The sequence below is a fragment of the Rhipicephalus sanguineus genome, chromosome 6 (genome assembly GCF_013339695.2).
Source record: "Rhipicephalus sanguineus isolate Rsan-2018 chromosome 6, BIME_Rsan_1.4, whole genome shotgun sequence".
Lineage (NCBI taxonomy): Eukaryota > Metazoa > Arthropoda > Arachnida > Ixodida > Ixodidae > Rhipicephalus > Rhipicephalus sanguineus.
This window is the reverse complement of record NC_051181.1, coordinates 61,323,513-61,341,059: the sequence shown is the minus strand read 5'-3', so window position 1 is coordinate 61,341,059 and position 17,547 is coordinate 61,323,513. Positions and strand designations below refer to the sequence as shown.

General features: G+C 51.7%; 1 protein-coding gene across 1 annotated transcript in view; it reads left to right on the top strand.

The window, feature by feature from the left end:
• The window catches only part of LOC125758852 (uncharacterized), a 54,495-nt gene extending 44,538 nt beyond the window's left edge, over positions 1 to 9,957 (top strand). The window contains exons 4-5 of the mRNA XM_049416519.1: positions 5,206 to 5,337; positions 9,821 to 9,957. Coding sequence (XP_049272476.1) covers positions 5,206 to 5,337; positions 9,821 to 9,957 — 269 coding nt within the window. The remainder of the gene's footprint in view (positions 1 to 5,205; positions 5,338 to 9,820) is intronic.
• Positions 9,958 to 17,547: the final 7,590 nt, after the last annotated feature.

The following is a 17,547-nucleotide window of genomic DNA, read 5'->3' as shown; positions in this document are numbered from 1 at the left end:
GATAACATGTTATTTTTTTCTTAGATTAGGCCTTAAATCTGCCCTAAATAGTGGCTCTGCGCTGTACAGCACACACGTGTGCTGTACAGCGCAGAGCCACCATTTAGGGCAGATTTTGTAGTGACGCGGAAATTACCTCCTTGATAGTGAGAAAGTTCATATATATATACACAATAATCTTCTCAATATTTACTTATGGACAAATATTTGGGATCGTGGAACATGAGGTGAGCTTGAGTGAGGTCACGCCTTTTTAGAGTAAATACTTACTCTATCACTATATATATTCGCGATGTGCTTTCTTAAAGGGACTGACAACCGACCGAAATATGTCACAAGACCCTGGCTGTGAATTACAGTGACATAAACGAGCTTTTTTTTTCACCATATGATTATGATTTGTATTGTTGAATTGCGCTTTGAAAGTCACAACGGCATGTCGCGTTGCCTGACGGGCAAGCCTTCATAGTGCACGAATGAGATGTGCAGAATGCTGTACGCAGTCCGCTGCTATTTACTAAAAAAAAAAAAAATGCGTTTAAAAATAATCCGCACGGTATTAGGCATTCTCGATTTAATCTGTGCTTATAAAAGAGCAAAAGGACTTGACGTTGAGAGGTGGCGTTGCCTTCGCGACTACTAGTGAACGCATGTCGAGCAACGGCGCATGCGCGCGGCGCTTTCTACATTGAATGAACTTCCAGGTAGCACACATCAAAAACCGGAATAAATGCATTCCATAACATTTGGGCTGTGGCATGGGCTTCGCAAGACACTGACCTACGTAAGCGGTGTCACGGCTGAAACGTTAGTAAAAGCATCTTTTCTTTTTTTAGTGAGTGCTACCCGCAAGGCATGCATTCTCTCTACACACACACACACACAGACACGCATATATATATATATATATATATATATATAGTGCATTACCGACACGTTAGTCGTAAACCTGAGGCGAACAAGCAAGGCGAGCTTGATCTGTTCATTAGTTTGATAAACCGTAATTAGGCTTGGCTCGGGAACACAGTGCGGAGGGCAATCTAGTGAGCGTCGAATACTTGTCTCATTGAACCGGTAAGCAGAACTGTAAAGCGAAAAGCGCTTGTTAGTTTTGAAGTCTTCTTCCTCGCTGTTTTCATTCACTCTGTTGTACATTGCTGCTAACATGGGCACCTGTTAAGGGAAAGTCATCAGTAAAGACAACATGCATGTGTCCATGCCTGGACTTCCCTCTTAGTTACTCCCTCTTATTACTCTTTCAACGGCGTGAAGTGGCGTTGCCTATGAAATTACCTATGCTTTTCAGGAAAGCAGCGTACACTAAAGAACGTGTTGAAAGGGTGTCGTTTCGCCTCACAAAAACAGTCCTGATATCGTGCATGCCTCTCGAGAGCATTATCGCCGCGCACCCGGCACTTCCAGTGCTTCATGGCCACAAATGGCATGCACGTTATGAGCGTGAGACAGCATTCTTCATATGAAAGTGGCGAGTGCCAAGAATTCAAGAAAGGAAACGCAAGCCAGCAAGAAAGCAGCCGGTTGAAGATCTCTCCGTCGTTGCTATGGCAACGGCGCGCGCGGCCGTGCTCGCTTCCGTGTCTGCTTACCTACCGTTCCCGCCGCCGGCCTGCGCCACTCAGCGGGGGGGGGGGGGGGGAGGGGTTGGGTAAAGGGAGGGGGCCCTTGCTGAACGTCTTGACAGTTTGAGAGAAACACCTATTTTCATTATTCTTGTCGGTAAAACACCGCCTCCGTCAAACTTTTGGGAGGGGAGGCGGGCCCTTGGGGCATACCCCCTAGCTACGGGCCTGGCCTCTGGACTCCTAGGTGGCCCCGGTCGGTCTACGAAACTTCTTCCGAAGTACCACGGCCCGTACCGTGTGGTCTAGCAAGCCTCGTACTTCATATACGCCGTCAAGTCGCTTGAGACTTATTGTAATCAAACAATGTCGAGGCATGAGATTGTGCATATGGACCTGCTAAAGCCTCACTGTCACTGTGCCGCTGTCCGTAATTAGCCAGGATGGCTCTTTTTCGGAGGTGAAGTAAATGTAATGCAAAAGAGCAGCACAACTTGCAGAAGCAGAGAACGCTGCTCCCGTAGAAAAAAGGCGACGATTCAACAATACAAGCTTTGCGTTGGTTCTGCTATTACTGGTTACGTTTCTGCGTCGTTTCTAATAGTAGAGTACTTCTTTAAAACGCTTCATTATATTACAAATGGCTGCCCTCATGCTTGCCTTGGTTTCATTCTGAAAAGACAGGGCGTGCAAACACGGACACAAGAAAGAAGTCAGGACACCACAAACGCGTTTGTGGTGGTGGGTAAAATCTGGGTTCCTTTTCTTCGTTATTAAGTAATGGGTTGCGTGGTAATAAAAAATAAAACATTAGAAGTTTACTTGCTCCATTTCCAAAAGGGAAACCGAAACTGCAACAAATATCTTGGTTGAAATGCTCCAGTGAAAAAACACGCAACTAAATCTTGAGCAGCGTTGAACTAGTAATAATAGTTGCTGGAGTTCTACGTGCCCAAACCATAATATGTTTATGAGGCGTGCCGTAGAGGAGGGCTGCGGAAATTTCGACCACTTCAGGTTCGTAATGTGCATCTAAAACCAAGTACACGAGCCTCTAGCATTTTCGCATTGTTCAAAAATGTTGGAGCCGCCGTCGAACCTGTGCCCTTTGGGTCAGCAGCCGAGCACCGTAACCGCTGTACCACCGCAGCAAACATAAGCAATTCTGAGAGGGACAAAAAAAGAAGAAAAAACCGTATTGGGATTCGAATCAAGGCCCCTGCGATTGCGCGCAAACAGCCAGCACGGATGATCAACCCATTCAGCCACAGCGCGCGGCGGCTAGCCTGTGATACGATAGCTATTATAAAGATACTGCGGTCAAACTCTCAATATCCCAGTTTCACCGCAAGGACGATGCAATGAGTGCGATGGCAACAAATGAAGTAAAGCTGGCAGCTAACTCTTCTAGATCCAGCCTCGCGTAACTCTACAAAATGGTGCTGTAAGAGAACACAGCCACTCCAGGTAGGAAAGGGGATTTCGCACAGTCTCTTCGAGTTGAGAGCGCAGCATATAGAGGGTATATGAGCCGTCCGCTGATGTTTGTCGAAATAGCGACTTTGATTTCATTTAAGTTAGGGCGAAATCATTGCACTGCTGCGTGAAAAAGAACAAATAATTTTTCCTATTCTTTGATTGGCTTAATTATCTGTTGGTTTCATTAGCAGTGTCTAACAAAAAAAAAAAAGAACCCCTCGAAAAATTCCCTTTCGTTCGTTAAGATCATAGAGTTTCCTAAAATGACCTAGAAGGAACTCTGGCGCTGCGATCGTTCAGCCACCATGGGAATGATGGGTAGTACACGGATTTGCCTAGTCTTCGTGCTTGTGGGCTTCGAACGCACTTGTGGCTTTGTTTATTGCTATGTTTTGGTTTTCTTTCTGATAAAAGAATGGATCGTTGTGAACTTCGTGACCAGATTTGAATCGGTGAGCCTAAAGACGTTAAAGTGGTGAAGTGAAACTGCTGATTTTTGCTTAACTTCGTTTTGCGACAAAGCGGATGCAGGTGACGCGGAGCCAAACGGAGCCGAAAGAACGAAGTTTAGACAAATCCGTGTGCTACCCATGATTCCCATGCTGTCTGAAGCGCGATGCATTGCAGCTCCCATAGACACTAGCGCCAGAGTTCCCTCTAGTAAGTATTGTAGGAAACTCTATGGTTAAGATTACGACAGACATTTGCGTTAGCCCTAAAGTAAAAAGCAACTGCAAAAACGTCTAACTTTGTCATTTAATTACTATGCCTCGATTGTCTAAGCTTAGTTCGCTTCCTTTACGTTGCTGAATTGTAGGTACCGTTGCTGAATTGTAGGTTACGAGGAGATCGTAACCACATCATTGAGAAGGGAGAAATAAGTTTCCACCACAATACGCGTACAAAAGTTCGAAAGAGCTTTGTTCACCATAAATTGATCGGGCGTTCTGTTCCTTAGGACGTTTAAAAAGAATAAAGTAAGAATTACAAATGTAGATCTGAACGATGTGATACGCGTGGAGTGTTTAAACATACTCTAAAAAAGTCATATAATAAAGAGAAAAAGAAACGGCAGCTCAAGATTACAGTCAAGAATGGAAACCGAAACGAAAGCTCTTTTTGTTTCGGCGGCGACATCCTGTGCGAAGCTGTGGAACTAATTCACGGGCTGAAAAAAAAAAAAAAATCCTGATCCGTCGCCAGGAATAGAACCGGTGGCGGCGCGGTCATGCCGTGCTCCGAACTTGAGCGATTAGCTCACTCGGCCACGGTGGACGCCTTGTCGCCTGTGGTAAGCAAGGGTTTATCAATTTACCGAAAACATTTGAACGACCGCGCTTCAAAAAACGCGTTAGGGAACAATGTTATACCAATTGCGGCAAGTTGAGAATGGCTTCAAACGAAAGCTGAGTGTCAGGACTACATGTGATTTCCTGACCATTAACATAACTTGCTTAGTTTTACGACAGTGACCGTTTTTGTCTCGAAAAACAGGCCACATTTTTCGCCGTTTCCATAGACTCCCATTGTACAATCTTTAACTGCTCTGGGAACAAAATTGAAGCCTACTGCAACATGATCGCTGCAGTCCTCTCGTGCGTTTAGGTTCCCAGAAGCGCTCTGTGGTCTGCGTTTTTCAACATTCGACCTCTACACTTAATTATTCGGGAAAAACTCGCCAGTTCCATTGAAAACGCGCTAGATTCGCGCCGGGGCCGCCAGGGGCGCTGGCTGTGATGTGTCCACAAAAGCTGGATATGAACCATCTTTTTGTTGTTGTATCTTAATGTGACGCCTATCATTTATCGTACGGGGACCATGATGAGCCTCATTTACTGTGGCCAAGACGACTCCATGAATCCCGTTACAGTGTACATTCCGAGTGTAAATATAACCTGCACATGTAGGCTAGCATTTGTCATTACCTTTACGTAGCAGTGTTGTCAGTAGCAAACTGCGGTTCTCTGAATTCCACTTGAAATGAATTCAGCTGCTCCGAAAAGGAATTGGGGAAGAACAAAAAAAAACCTCATCGACATTACCTGCGTTTCTCAGACGCAACCTGTCGGTGAACTGTGACGAAATACTGTACCGAGAGTGATCAATCAGATTTCACTACTGACACATCACCCTCTTTTTCTTTCAGCCGATCTGATCCAAAAGATGGGCGACACGAGTGACGCCTGCAAAGGTTTCAGCGCTCACGTGTGCAAGGCCAAGACGGACTATTTCGCTAAGACGGCCGAAAAGATTTTCACAGAAATGTCAAATGCTAACGGTACGTGTGCCACAACCGGAGAAGCTGTACCGCCATAACAGGGCTTCCCTTTGAAGTATTTCCTTAAGACGTACTAGTAGGAAGTTAGTTTGTTATTACAGGATGTGGCAGCGCACATCGGCACTAGGACCGCAAACATAAAAGTAGTTGTGGTTTTTTTTGTAGAGTGTGGTCCTTGTTTTCATTTGCGCGGCCATGTCCGTAGAATTATTCTGTATGCTGCCAGAGGTAGCATGCACAGTATCTCTACGTGTACCGTCACCCGTCATGGAAGCTTACCGTTTTGGTGTGGCGGGAGCCGCGGGGGGTATAACAAAGCTGGTGCAATACTTCGCTATGCTTTGTTCAACTACAGTGCGAGGGTACAATTTGTGTTTGTGCTATGGCTGCGAGACAATGTGGTCATACGAGCTCCGGAACCGTTTGGTCGTCGCCCCTTCGTACTGCTCGCACCAGCCGCACCCTGGACGCCCCACTCACTTCACGTTGCAGGTTCCCTACTGACAAAAGCGGAATCCGTCGCGGCACGAAGAAAGTGCAGATATCTTCGAACCGCGCTGCGCACAAGTACCTCGAATTATGATAAATGAACTGCGCTCGAAGGCCTATTGTTCCCGCTCCCGTAGATGCGACACTTTGTTCCATCGGTATACTCTTTGAAGGAGGGGATACAAAATTCAGCCAGATCCTACGCACTGTGGGAATCAATTTCATCTGAAGCAGTCATCGAGCCAGTGCCGTATTTTTTTTTGCTTTGAACCAAGCGTTGCGAGGTGGATTGGCATCTTTGTGTTAATTTAGTAGTTGTGCGCATATTATGGACTTGCCAGGCTCGTCAATCACACTGACGTGTAAGGGGTAGCTCATGGTCAAGCGTAACGTCGGTATTCGCGTTAGAACACCGATGGAAGTTTCATTGCAACAAAGTGCATGATTTGCATAGGTAGTGTTTGTCGGCGTATTTGAGCTACGCTTGAGTATACTTTGCATAGTCAATGTTTATTACATTGTCATAAAAGCGAATAGCCAACACTGCAGCCTTAATGGTGCATTCAGACGATTGACCAAATACGGATTTGTCGTAGACACGGACGGCTGATCCGCGGATCATCCGCTAGCAGGCGCATCCACACGACGCACGGTGTCCTAGCATTAGTCAGCCGGATTACTCTCGACCGCAGCCTCTGCACTTACCTGCACCCGCTGCCAGCAGAACGGTTGTGAGGGTATTCAAAAGCACGGAGGCCGACAGAACGCGAAGCTCGCCGAGCTTTGTCGAGCATTGTCGAGGACTGTTATTTCTTTCGGTGAAAACGGTGTTGTTGGCGGAATGGCTGGATGGGAGGAAAAATTTCCTTTAAAGAGAGCTGCTAAAGACTGACCACGCTCAGTGGCGTACCAACTCGTTTCGCTCGTGAGTGAAGGGGGGGGGGATGCTAGCGTCGCTCACTCTGTCCACTATATACAGGTTGTCCCACATAACTTGAGCCAAGACTTTGAAAATGAAAGGCACTTCAGAGGCAAATTGAACCAAACGTATACTACTCGCACTAGCCTATAGATACTCGGGCTATATTTTATTTTGCCCTAAACTAAATAGTTAATTATTTTTAATTACCTAACTTTTTAATTATTGGCTGAAAACCCAAAATATGAACACTGAGCTGTGCAGCACTTTTAGAAACCACGGACTGAATTGTTTCCTGTACGATACGACTCGCGGTGTTGTTTTTTCCGCGTTGTAAAGAAAGCCCGCGAAATTTGAAAAGAGGCCATGTGACGGACTGCGAGCGCACTGCTATAGTGCTGCTCTCAAACGTGCAACCGGTGAACGAGGTCGCCCGCGGCGGCCACGGGGAAACGACAGGGTGCTTTGAAAGTGGCCGATGTTTGGGCGTCTGTCTTTCGTTGAATGACGGTGCAAATGCACGCTGCTCGCCGAGCGCTGCCACGGCGATAAAGCGGTCACGACTGCGAGAAAAAAACAACAACAGCGATTTGATTCTGATTCATGTAGATAGGGCGAAACGCGACAGAACGATGAAATGCCTCGACGGCTGCTGCAATTCAAGATTTCTCTCCCCGGTTCTACTCGTGCGGCGTCGCGTCATGGGAGAGGAGGTGGCTATCACGTGACCGTTCTATGGCTTTTACAGGCTATTCTCATGTCTTGGACCGTTAAACAATGCATATTGAATTTGAATTTGAATCAAGCCTCGACCAATCCCGTGCAGCTCATAGAACGCTCGCAGGCTTTACCGGGCGTTTGATCTGGTTCAAGAGAGATTCTTTATTCGGGAAAATTAGGTGATGAGTGGGGGTAAGTGACGCAGTAACTGTCTCTCAGGCGAGGACACCACAGCCGCGACACCTGGGAGGAGTGGGGAGAAAAGTATAGGAGAAGTTAGAGTTTGAGTGGAGGGGGAGGCCTGGGGGAGTTAGACACATCACTGGGGGGAGAAAAAAAGGGACACGAGGGAAACACATGACTGGAGGGAGAGGGTAAAAAAGAAAAAAAAAAAGACACGGGAGTTCTCTCTGTTGGGGGCTTGGTCGGCGTGGTTCAGAGAAGACGATCGGTTGCGCGGCCTCGATGTAGTTGAGGACCGCGCGCAGGGCAGGTCGCACGCGATGGGCTTCTTCTTCAGTGGTTCAGAGGAAAGGAAAAATGCACCTAATTTCTGTCTGCCTTGAGGCGACACGGCGCAGTGCCTTATAGGGGTGGGGGGATGGGGATAAAAAGAAAAGTAGAAAGAAAAAAAGATAGTAGTAGGGGCACAGCGACGGAGAAGAAGGAGATAGAAAAGATGGGGTGGGAGCCGGTCACAAGAGTTCAGGGACGGGACCACGATTGGCTAGAGGCACGGTGCACATCGGTGACGGAGCGGCGAAGCCCTGGTCGGTGAGAGACGCACGGCATAGCGGACGAGGCAACCGTCACGGGCCGTCGACGGCGAGTGGCACGAGTACGTCCTAAACGGGCGAACAGGGCATCGCGGGACACGTCCGTCTTGCATGAAATCCTCCGAGCGATTCCGCGATGGGCTGATCCTACCGGGTGCAGAATGTCATCCACCGTGGCAGACGAAAGTCCCAGCTGCTTGAAGGCACGCGCGAGCGCTTCGCGGTGGGTGGAGAGGGTGGAGCAGGAAAGGAACAGATGCGCCACGGTTTCCGTCTCTCCGCAGTCACTGCAGAAGGGCGAGGGCGCACCGCGGAGGCGGTGCCGGCGCTCAGCAGGCCAGACGGAACTAAGGACTTTAGACGGAACCTGTCCGCAGTGCGAGGAAGAGGGACCGCTCTTTCCTGGTCAGCATGTTTTCGGATAGAATGCGTGGTGGAGAGCCGGCGGCCGTGCGCTCGTCGGGGTGGTTTCGCACGAGCTCTCGCCAAAGGTTTCGGCGCGCTGAGTCCACGGAGTCCGCGCTCTTTGTCGGTGGAACAGCTGGGTCGTGTGCTGTCTTTGCCAGGTCATCGGCAGCCTCGTTCCCTGCGATGCCAATGTGCGACAGTATCCACTGGAGAGCCACGTCGCATCCGTGTTCGCGCAGACTGTGGAGTGACCACGCCACACGTTGTGCGAGTCGGGGGGGGGGGGGGGGGCGTTCCTCTTTGGCGAGTTGGCGGAGGGCAGACCTCGAGTTGGTGTAGATTGCCGCGCGTGTGCCTTGCGGCGTTTCACGGATGAGGTCGGCAGCAAGGTGTATTCCTACCAGCTCAGCCGTGGTGGAGGAGGCGCGGTAGGTGAGCCGGCATTGGCGCTTCAATGCCAGCTGTGGTGCCGTGCAGGCAGCGGCCGCAGAGTGGTCGCGAAGGCCGGAGGCATCAGTGAAAAACTGTGTCCTTCCATCAAGGTCCTGGTCCATTCTGGCTGCGGCTTCCTGTGCGATAGCACAGGCCGGTGTGTTGCGCTCCGAGCGCACGCATGGGAGCTCGAAGCCGATGGGGAGCGGCACTCTTAGGTGAGGAAGGGGGGCACGGGGGAATCTCGGGTGTGGAATCCACGACGATAGAGTCAAACGCGTCAAATAGTGTTCCGACACGCGAGTTGGGCAATGCCCGCAACTGAGACAAGATGGCGGCCCCATCCGGTGCACGATGGAGGCGCTCGAGGTGGTAGGGCGCGCGCAGGTCACCTGTGAGTGACGCCGGCCAGAGGCCTTTCTCCGCGAGCGTGGCAGCCACTCTCGAACCTCGCGGGAGTTCGTGACACATGCGGAGAAATCGGCGATGGTCAGCGTCGATGGCACTCCACTGTATGGGGCGAAGACTGCACAGAGGAAGCGCGTAATGCACCTTGGACATTGCCATGGCCTCGTAGGTGTTCATCGCGAAGGTGGCCGGGCATCCGGCTCCTCGCGCGAGAATCCGTCGGACCGCACCTTCGACACGGCGTGCTTAACGTCTCACACGGCTCACCTCCAAGATCCACTTTAGTCTGTGGTCTATGGTGATACCAAGATAGCGGACGTGGGTTTTCCAGGGCAGCGGAACACCGTGGAGTGTGATGGGGCGGGTTGTAGGCCGTTCACTGGCACGCGGGTGGACGAGGAGCGCCTCTGTTTTGGCGGCCGAGATGCGCAGTCCTATGCCATCCAGGAACCCGGCAACGGCCTCTAGGGCGTTCTGGAGGCACTTACGCACCCTAGCGAGGCATCGGATGGGGCCGCGCACATACAGGGCGATGTCGTCCGCGTAGATGACCGCGCGCACAGCGAAAGCGTCTTGTTTGGGAAGGCACTCGGTGAGCGGTGCTAGAGCCAAGTTAAAAAGGAACGGGCTCAGCACGCTTCCTTGTGGCACTCCGGTGGTGACAGGGCGGCGCGTACTGTTCGCCTTCCCCACACGGACACTCAGTGAGCGGTCGGCGAGGAAGGCTTCAATGTCGCGTAGGAGTTTGCCCTGCACACCAAGCGCACAGACCGCCTGGATGATCGTGGTGTGGGGGATACAGTCAAAAGCTGGCTGCACGTCGAGCAGAAGTAGCCGGGCTGTCTCGCGGTCGTGTAGCGCTTGTTCCAGGGTGCCAAAAACCACGGTAATCGCGTCAGCCGTGGCGCGAAGAGCGCGAAAGCCGCACTGTTGTGGAGGGAAGGTGCCGCTCGCAGTGGCTATCCATTGGAGGCGATGAAGCGCCATTGCCTCCATGGTTTTCCCGGCACCGATGTCAGGGATATCGGCCGGTATGAGGCGAGGCTGCGCGGTGCCTTCCCGCGCTTCAAAACCGGCACGACCAACGCTGTACGCCAGGTATACGGGAGGGAGCCGCTGTTGAAGACCTCGTTGAAGTAGAAGAGCAAGAGATGGCGCTGGTCGTCGTCGAGGTTCCGCAGCATGCTGTGTGTTAGCCTACCGGCTCCGGCGCGCTGCGGTGACGTCTGCGGTTGAGCACACGAGCGAGTTCGTGCTCAGTGAACTCGGCGTCGCACAGGCAAGCGAGTTGCTGCGAGACGGCCGCGTCTGTCGGCGCAGAGGGCGATAAGGTCAGACGGTGGCCTCCGAGAGTGCCGGCACCCACGCTCGGAGGCGCAGGGAGGGCTGGGGTAAAAGCGTCTGCTAATAGCTCTGAAAGTTCCAGCTCCGTGATGGCTAGAGTAACCGCAGTCGCATGCACAGGGTGGCGAGGGGCCCTTGGGTTGAGAGGTCCTCTCATGATGGGCCAGGCGCGATTACGGCGACGTGGATCGCCGAGAGACGAGCAGACGCCGGACCAGCTCTTGCGCCTGAGCAGCGCCTCCTGTAAGAAAAATAGAGGAGGCGCTGGCCTGAGTCGCCGTGCCTGTCGTCTGCAGACCGCATCTATGCGATTATGCACCGTCCAATGTTCGACACGGTCCGTGCGGGTCGCAATGCGCTGTGCACGTCGGCGAGCGGCGCGCAAATACAACAGCTTCACGTCAGGGCACGGGGAGCCGGCAGGCACAACACAGCGCGTTGTGGCTGAACGCGCGCACTCCGCTATGTGAGTGGAAAAATCACTGGCGAGCGTTGGTTTCGCGCAAAGTTCACGAAAAACACGCCACCTCACGACACTGAACACGCGCTTCGCCCCGCGACTCGGGTGGCAGGGCGACAGGGCGATGGGGTAATGGTCCGATCCGGTAGTGTCTGGGGCTCATGTCCAGATGTACGAGCAGGACTGAGACACCGGTGCCAGATCGATGGTGGAGGGGCGTGTGTTGCGGCGCACAAACGTTGGCTCACCAGTGTTGAGAATGGAGAGCCCTGTGGTGGCAATCGCGTCCGACAGGCACCGGCCGCGAAGATCAGTCAGCCCGCAACCCCAGCTGCTGTGATGTGCGTTGAAGTCCCCACGCACGATGCAGTCAACTGTCAGCGCCGCGGCGAGGCGGGGGACAAACGCGTAATCACAACGGAAGCTCGGGCGAACGTAGACACCCGCAACCAAAGTGTCCACACCACTCACACGCACTGTCACTGCGAGGCACTCCACTGCGTCATCACAGAAACGTTCACAGGGAATGCAGGTTTGCGCGAGGGCGGCGCGCACATACAGGACAGTTCGTAGCGAGCCAGGGGGATGACCGGGGTCGGTGCAGGGCGCATCAGAGCAGTTGCTCAGCGCGCACGTCGTCGGTCCGCTGTAGCCGATGAAGTTGTGAAGCGTCAGGTCCTCGGCACGGCATGTGCGCCTCCTGCAGGGCGAGAATGTCGAATTCATGCAGAGATTTGTGCTCCGCAAGTTCGGCGTGTCGGCGGCGCAGCGAGCGACAATTCCATTGCAGGATGCGCGGCCTGGGGCGATTGCTGAGGTCCCTGCTAGCCATGTTGGTTTAGGGCTTGTTGTGTGGCGAGAGCCGCGGCGCAAAGCGAGTGGGTAGGAGAGTTCGGCGGGAGGAACTCAAGCGTTGTTCTCACTGCTGCTGTGAGCACGGCGATCGCGGAATCGCGCCGAGCGCTGGCAGAGGGGTCGGCGGGAGTGGATGCTGGTAGCTCGTTGTTTGAGCTGCCTCCAGCGATGGCAGAGTACGGCAGCCCCTGCCTAGTTGGCTGGAAAACACGGGCCTGTTCGGAGGAGCTCTTCGCGGCGCCGTGTGTCTGCGCCGCCTGGCTAGCGGTATTTCTCCTGGCCTGAGCGCGAGTCTCTGCGAGCTGCCGCTCCTTTTGCCAGCGAGGGCAGCCCGGTTCCGTGGCAATGTGCTTGCCACCCCAAAAGAGGCATTTGGCCGTCGGTGCTGTGCATTCCGACTGTTCGTGGCCTGCCCCACAGCGAACACAGCGCCGGTCGAACGTGCAGGTGGTCTGGACGTGTCCGTACCGACCGCAGGAATCGCACTGAACAGGTCGCGGGCGTCGTGATTTCACGATTCGGCGCTGTTTGTACAGGGAGACCTCCGCGGGCGGTTTGGTGCCCTCAAAGTGAACGATGAGGTTCTTCCTTGAGCGCGAACACGCTGTTACAGGGAGATCGGACGCCATGTTTTTGTATATATCGTCCTCCCCGAGGGCTGTGTCGACGCCGAAAATGATGCCGCTGCAGGCGTTGTTGTTAGAGGCCCTCCTCGCACGCAAACTAATACCACAGATGTCTGTGATCGCGAGGAGGGGCTCGAGCGGGCTCCCGATGGGGACATCAGCGGCCACAACGTTCCGGCAAAAGTTTACGCGAACGCACACGACACCGTCCACCACGGCAAGGAGCGAAGAGATGGCCTCCTGTGTGGAGGTTCGAAAGTTCGTCCTCCTGCTCCTTGGGCGGAATAGAGCCGTCTCCACAGGGCCTTTGGTGCTGGACGTTGAACGGGCCCTCTTCGGTGAAGGGCGTGGCAGAGCCGTGTTGGTGGCTGGAGGCTGTGGGGAGCCGTTTGGTTTTGCTTTCGCTTGTGGTGGGCCGCGTGGTGGTGCGGGTACAAGCGGAGCGCAGAGGGGTGTGCCAGGAGGGGCGCCGGTGGAGGGAAGCGAGGGGAACGCATCATCCTCGTTGTTTACAGCCAGCGTGCCCATGACGCAACTCAGAATGCTGCCTCCTCCAGTGGCGTGCTGGGAGGGGGGCTGTTCCTTTCCTAGCGCTCTCCGTCGCCTGTTGCCTGGCTGCCGCGTCAGGAGGGATCACCTGTTCGCCTGCTCCAGTTGATTCCATGGTGTCAGAGGTGGCTGGGGTGGGGACGAGGGTGGCCGCAACTGTCTTGGCTGTGCCGAGAGAGGAGGCTGCCTTTTTCTGAGGGGACCTCGTAACATCAGCGGCCGCGGGAAAGGAGGGAACAGGCGAACCGGCCAGGCGGGTTTCCTCTGGGCTGCTGTCCGCGGGAGGATCGGCGGGGTAGGAGGAAGGGGGTGCGGTGTGCTTCCACGAAGGGGACGTCTGTGGCGGGGGTGACCCGCGGCTGTTTGTCTCGCTCTCCTGCTGAGAGGGTGCGAACGTGATCCTGTCCTGCTACGTACAGCATTCCTCCCGGTTGCTGCTGCCTATAGTAGATAGATAGTAGCACGGGGGAAATCCTGGTGGAAGGTCGTCTGCCATCATGAAAGATGGCTTGAAGATAGGCTATGGTGGGGGATCTACATTTGATGGCCTTGAAGCCCTAAGAAGGGCTGCGCACTGGGCGCGGTTCAAGAAAAAATAAAATAAAAAACGCGCAGGCGCGCGTTAAATAACTCTGTATAAAGAAAAATGACTGGGGAAGGAGAGATATTTACGCTGCTACGAGTAGCTGGTCCCACGACGGAGCTCCGCGAAAACGCGACCGTCCATCTCGGAGAGCAGCTACGACACCGAAGAAAGAACACTCCGCGCCGTGGCGGACGAGACGAGCCGAGCCCCAGAAGAGTGATTTGGTTGTTGTTGTTGTTGTAGTGGTTCTGGGGGGGGAAATAGACGCTAATTTCTGCAGCCCTTGAGGGAGCACGGCGCAGCGTCTTGGTTGTCTGCGGCTCTGCGGCGGCTTTGAGTGGGCGAGGAGAAACGTCGGCGCGCCGGCGCGCCGGCGTCTTTTAATACTTGTTTTTGTTTCGCCGTTCGCGCTTCTTGAGTGAGCGGCTGGGGCCGTGCTATCGCGCTGCCGTTTGAAAGTGGCCGCGCGCTCGCTTTGTTGACGCGTTCGTTTCTCGTTTGCAGGGTTGCCAGGTTGGGCTATAAATAGCCAAATTGGGCTACTTTTTTGTGGACTTGGCGGGATTTTTTGTCGTTGGCTATTTGGCTACATTTGGGCTATTACCTGCCTTCGCTTGAAACGCTTGTTTTCCGATGCCTTTTCTCCTCTTTAGTGGTTGTTGTGCCTCAAGTTCGTTGTGAATCAAGTGTTTACGTGCACAGTTATCTTTCCTTCACTCGTTCTACTATCTTTTCCTTGGCATTTTGCATTATTTAGGTATCAGCAGCCTCCACCATACAGTTGCGGTAGTCACTAATAATGAATTCATTCCCTTCCTTTGAAGGCGAAGCTTCTTTTGCCGGGTTTCGCGTTGCTGCTGAGTCGCTCTCTCTGACGGCGGATAAATTTGTGGATTTAAATACAAAGTGTCAATGAAAGCACACACGAAGTAACTTCATTGGGTTCTCCATTCCTTTGGCTACAATCATCACATTGTGGCTGGCGTCACTTCAAAGAAAACAAATTAATAAAGCAACACGAAAATAGAAATGCCAGCAAATAAGGTGGCATTTCTTTTCTGTTGCCACTATGCGCACCACATACGCGATCTTGCATGGAGCAGCACACTTGGAGACATGCATATCATATGGGTAACTCCCCACAAAAGGTATTGATTTCTCTTTTAATACTGCTTCATTTTTTTGTTTTATTCATGTGAAACTATCTCTGCACAAAAAATAATAAATAGAAGCTTTTTTTTTCATATTTACTCTTTGGCTATTTTGGGCTATTTTTTATTAATTACGTTTGGCTACTTTTGGGCTATTAATGGGCCGAAATTTGGCGGGTAGCTCTCCGAGTACCTGGCAACCCTGCTCGTTTGTGACAAAGCAGCTGACATGCCGTACTCGAATGAGCAACGAGCTGACATGGTTCTGGCCCTAGGTGCATCACGCGGAAACAGAAGGCAGGCAGCAGAGCTGTTTCAACGCTGGCGTCTAGGTACGCGTCCGATCTCAATGACCATTGTGCGTACTTATGAAACGCTGAGACCGGGGCATTTACCACGAAACCGCACAAATCTTCAGTTTTGGGCGAGGAAGTGGAGATGAATATCCTGTCCAAGTTTTCTGCAGACCCCCAGGCAAATGTCCGTAGTGTCCGTAGTGAGTGCTGAAGCTGGTGCGAAATCTTCGGTGTGGAGAATACTAAAGAAGAGATAACTTCCTCCCTACTACGTGCAGCTACACCAAGCATTGGAGCCTCGCGACTTCCAGAATCGCACAGACTTTGCAAACTGGATCCTAATCAAGACAGAAGAAGACCCAGGCTTCGTGAACAAGGTACTTTGGACCGACGAAGCTAACTTCTCGCGCAATGCTCAAGTGAACCTCCACAACGCTCACTATTCGAGTGACAAGAACCCTCACTGGGTTTGGTAGGCGCGTCACCAATATCAGTGGTCATTCAATGTGTGGTGTGGCATTTACGGTGGTACTATAATCGGACCTGTCTTCTTCGACAGCACACTTACAGGCGAACGATATGTCAAGGATATCTTGGATGGACCACTTGAAAATTTTCTGTGCGAAGTTCCACTGGCTAGGATTAAAGATATCTGGTATCATCATGATGGAGCTCCTGCGCACGTAAGCAGCAAAGCGTGCAATTGGCTGGATAAAGTTTTCCCGCAGCACTGGATAGTGCGGCACGGGCCCATTGCTTGGCCAGCAAGGTCTCCAGATTTAAACCCCCTTGATTTATTTCTTTGGGGGTACGTCAAGAGTCAGGTATACCAGGCACCAACCACAACATCAGGTAATCTAAAAGAAAAAATAAGACAAGTTTGCAACTCCATCCCCAAAACCATGGTCAAGAACGTCAGGGAAAATCTGATAAAGAGATGCCAGAGTTGTACTGCAGCAGATGGCGACCTCTTTGAACATGTTCTGTAATCGCGGCTTAATTTTACGAGCACCGGTCACCTAAAACAAAAAAAGTCTCCTCATGCCGTTCGCCTACCAACGCCACCCGTGACTAGCTTCACGTTGTCGCCTCCTTTTACGCATCTCAAGTTCGAAAGAGACAATAAAGCTATTTTCTTGTTTTATTTATTCGTCTCGGACGCTTATCTCGGCAGCGCTCGGCCAGCAGCGTGCATTTGCACCGTCATTCAACGAAAGACGGACGCCCAAACATCGGCCACTTTCAAAGCACCCTGTGACCCTGTCGCTTCCCCGTGGCAGCCGCAGCGACCTCGTTCACCGGTTGCACGCTTGAGAGCAGCACTGTAGCAGTGCGCTCAAGGTCCGTCACGTGGCCTCTTTTCAAATTTCCTGGGCTTTCTTTACAACGCGGAAAAAATAACACCGCGAGTCGTATCGTACAGGAAACAATGCAGTCCTTGGTTTCTGAAAGTGCTGCACAGCTCAGTGTTCATATTTTGGGTTTTCAGCCAATAATTAAAAAGTTAGGTAATTCAACATAATTACCTAATTAGTTAAGGGGAAAATAAAAAATAGCCCGAGTATCTATAGGCTAGTGAGAGTAGTATACGTTTGGTTCAATTTGCCTCTGAAGTGCCTTTCATTTTCAAAGTCATGGCTCAAGTTATGCGGGACAACCTGTGTATATATATATATATATATATATATATATATATATATATATATATATATATATATATATATGGCTACTGTTTAAATGTAGGTACATTTGCCGGTCTGTAGGCTTTCTGTAAAAGTTTGTTGAAAGGCGTTTATTTTTGACCGAAACAGTGACGTCGAAGAAGTTAATGCTAGTTTTGGAAATGCTATATATGTGTGTGTGTCTGTATAAATATATACATATATTATAAGTGTAGATTAATAGGTCAATGGGCCAGTTCTTTTCGAGTAGTGGGTATAACACAACGGAGGCGCTGTCAACAGTGATATAAATATTTATTTCCCAGCAGTTTCGGGAGGGGACCTCCCTTCCTCAGGAGATGAGTTAAAACTTACGTCGAAGTTCGAATTTGCTTCTTGCCGCGTCACTCTCGCGTTCAAGGACACTTCAGAGAGTGGGGGAGACAGATTTCGGAAAAAAGAAAAAAGGAAAGGAGAAAAAAGGAGAGAGAGGAACACCGACGAAGTCACGAGGCGAGGGAAAAAAAACG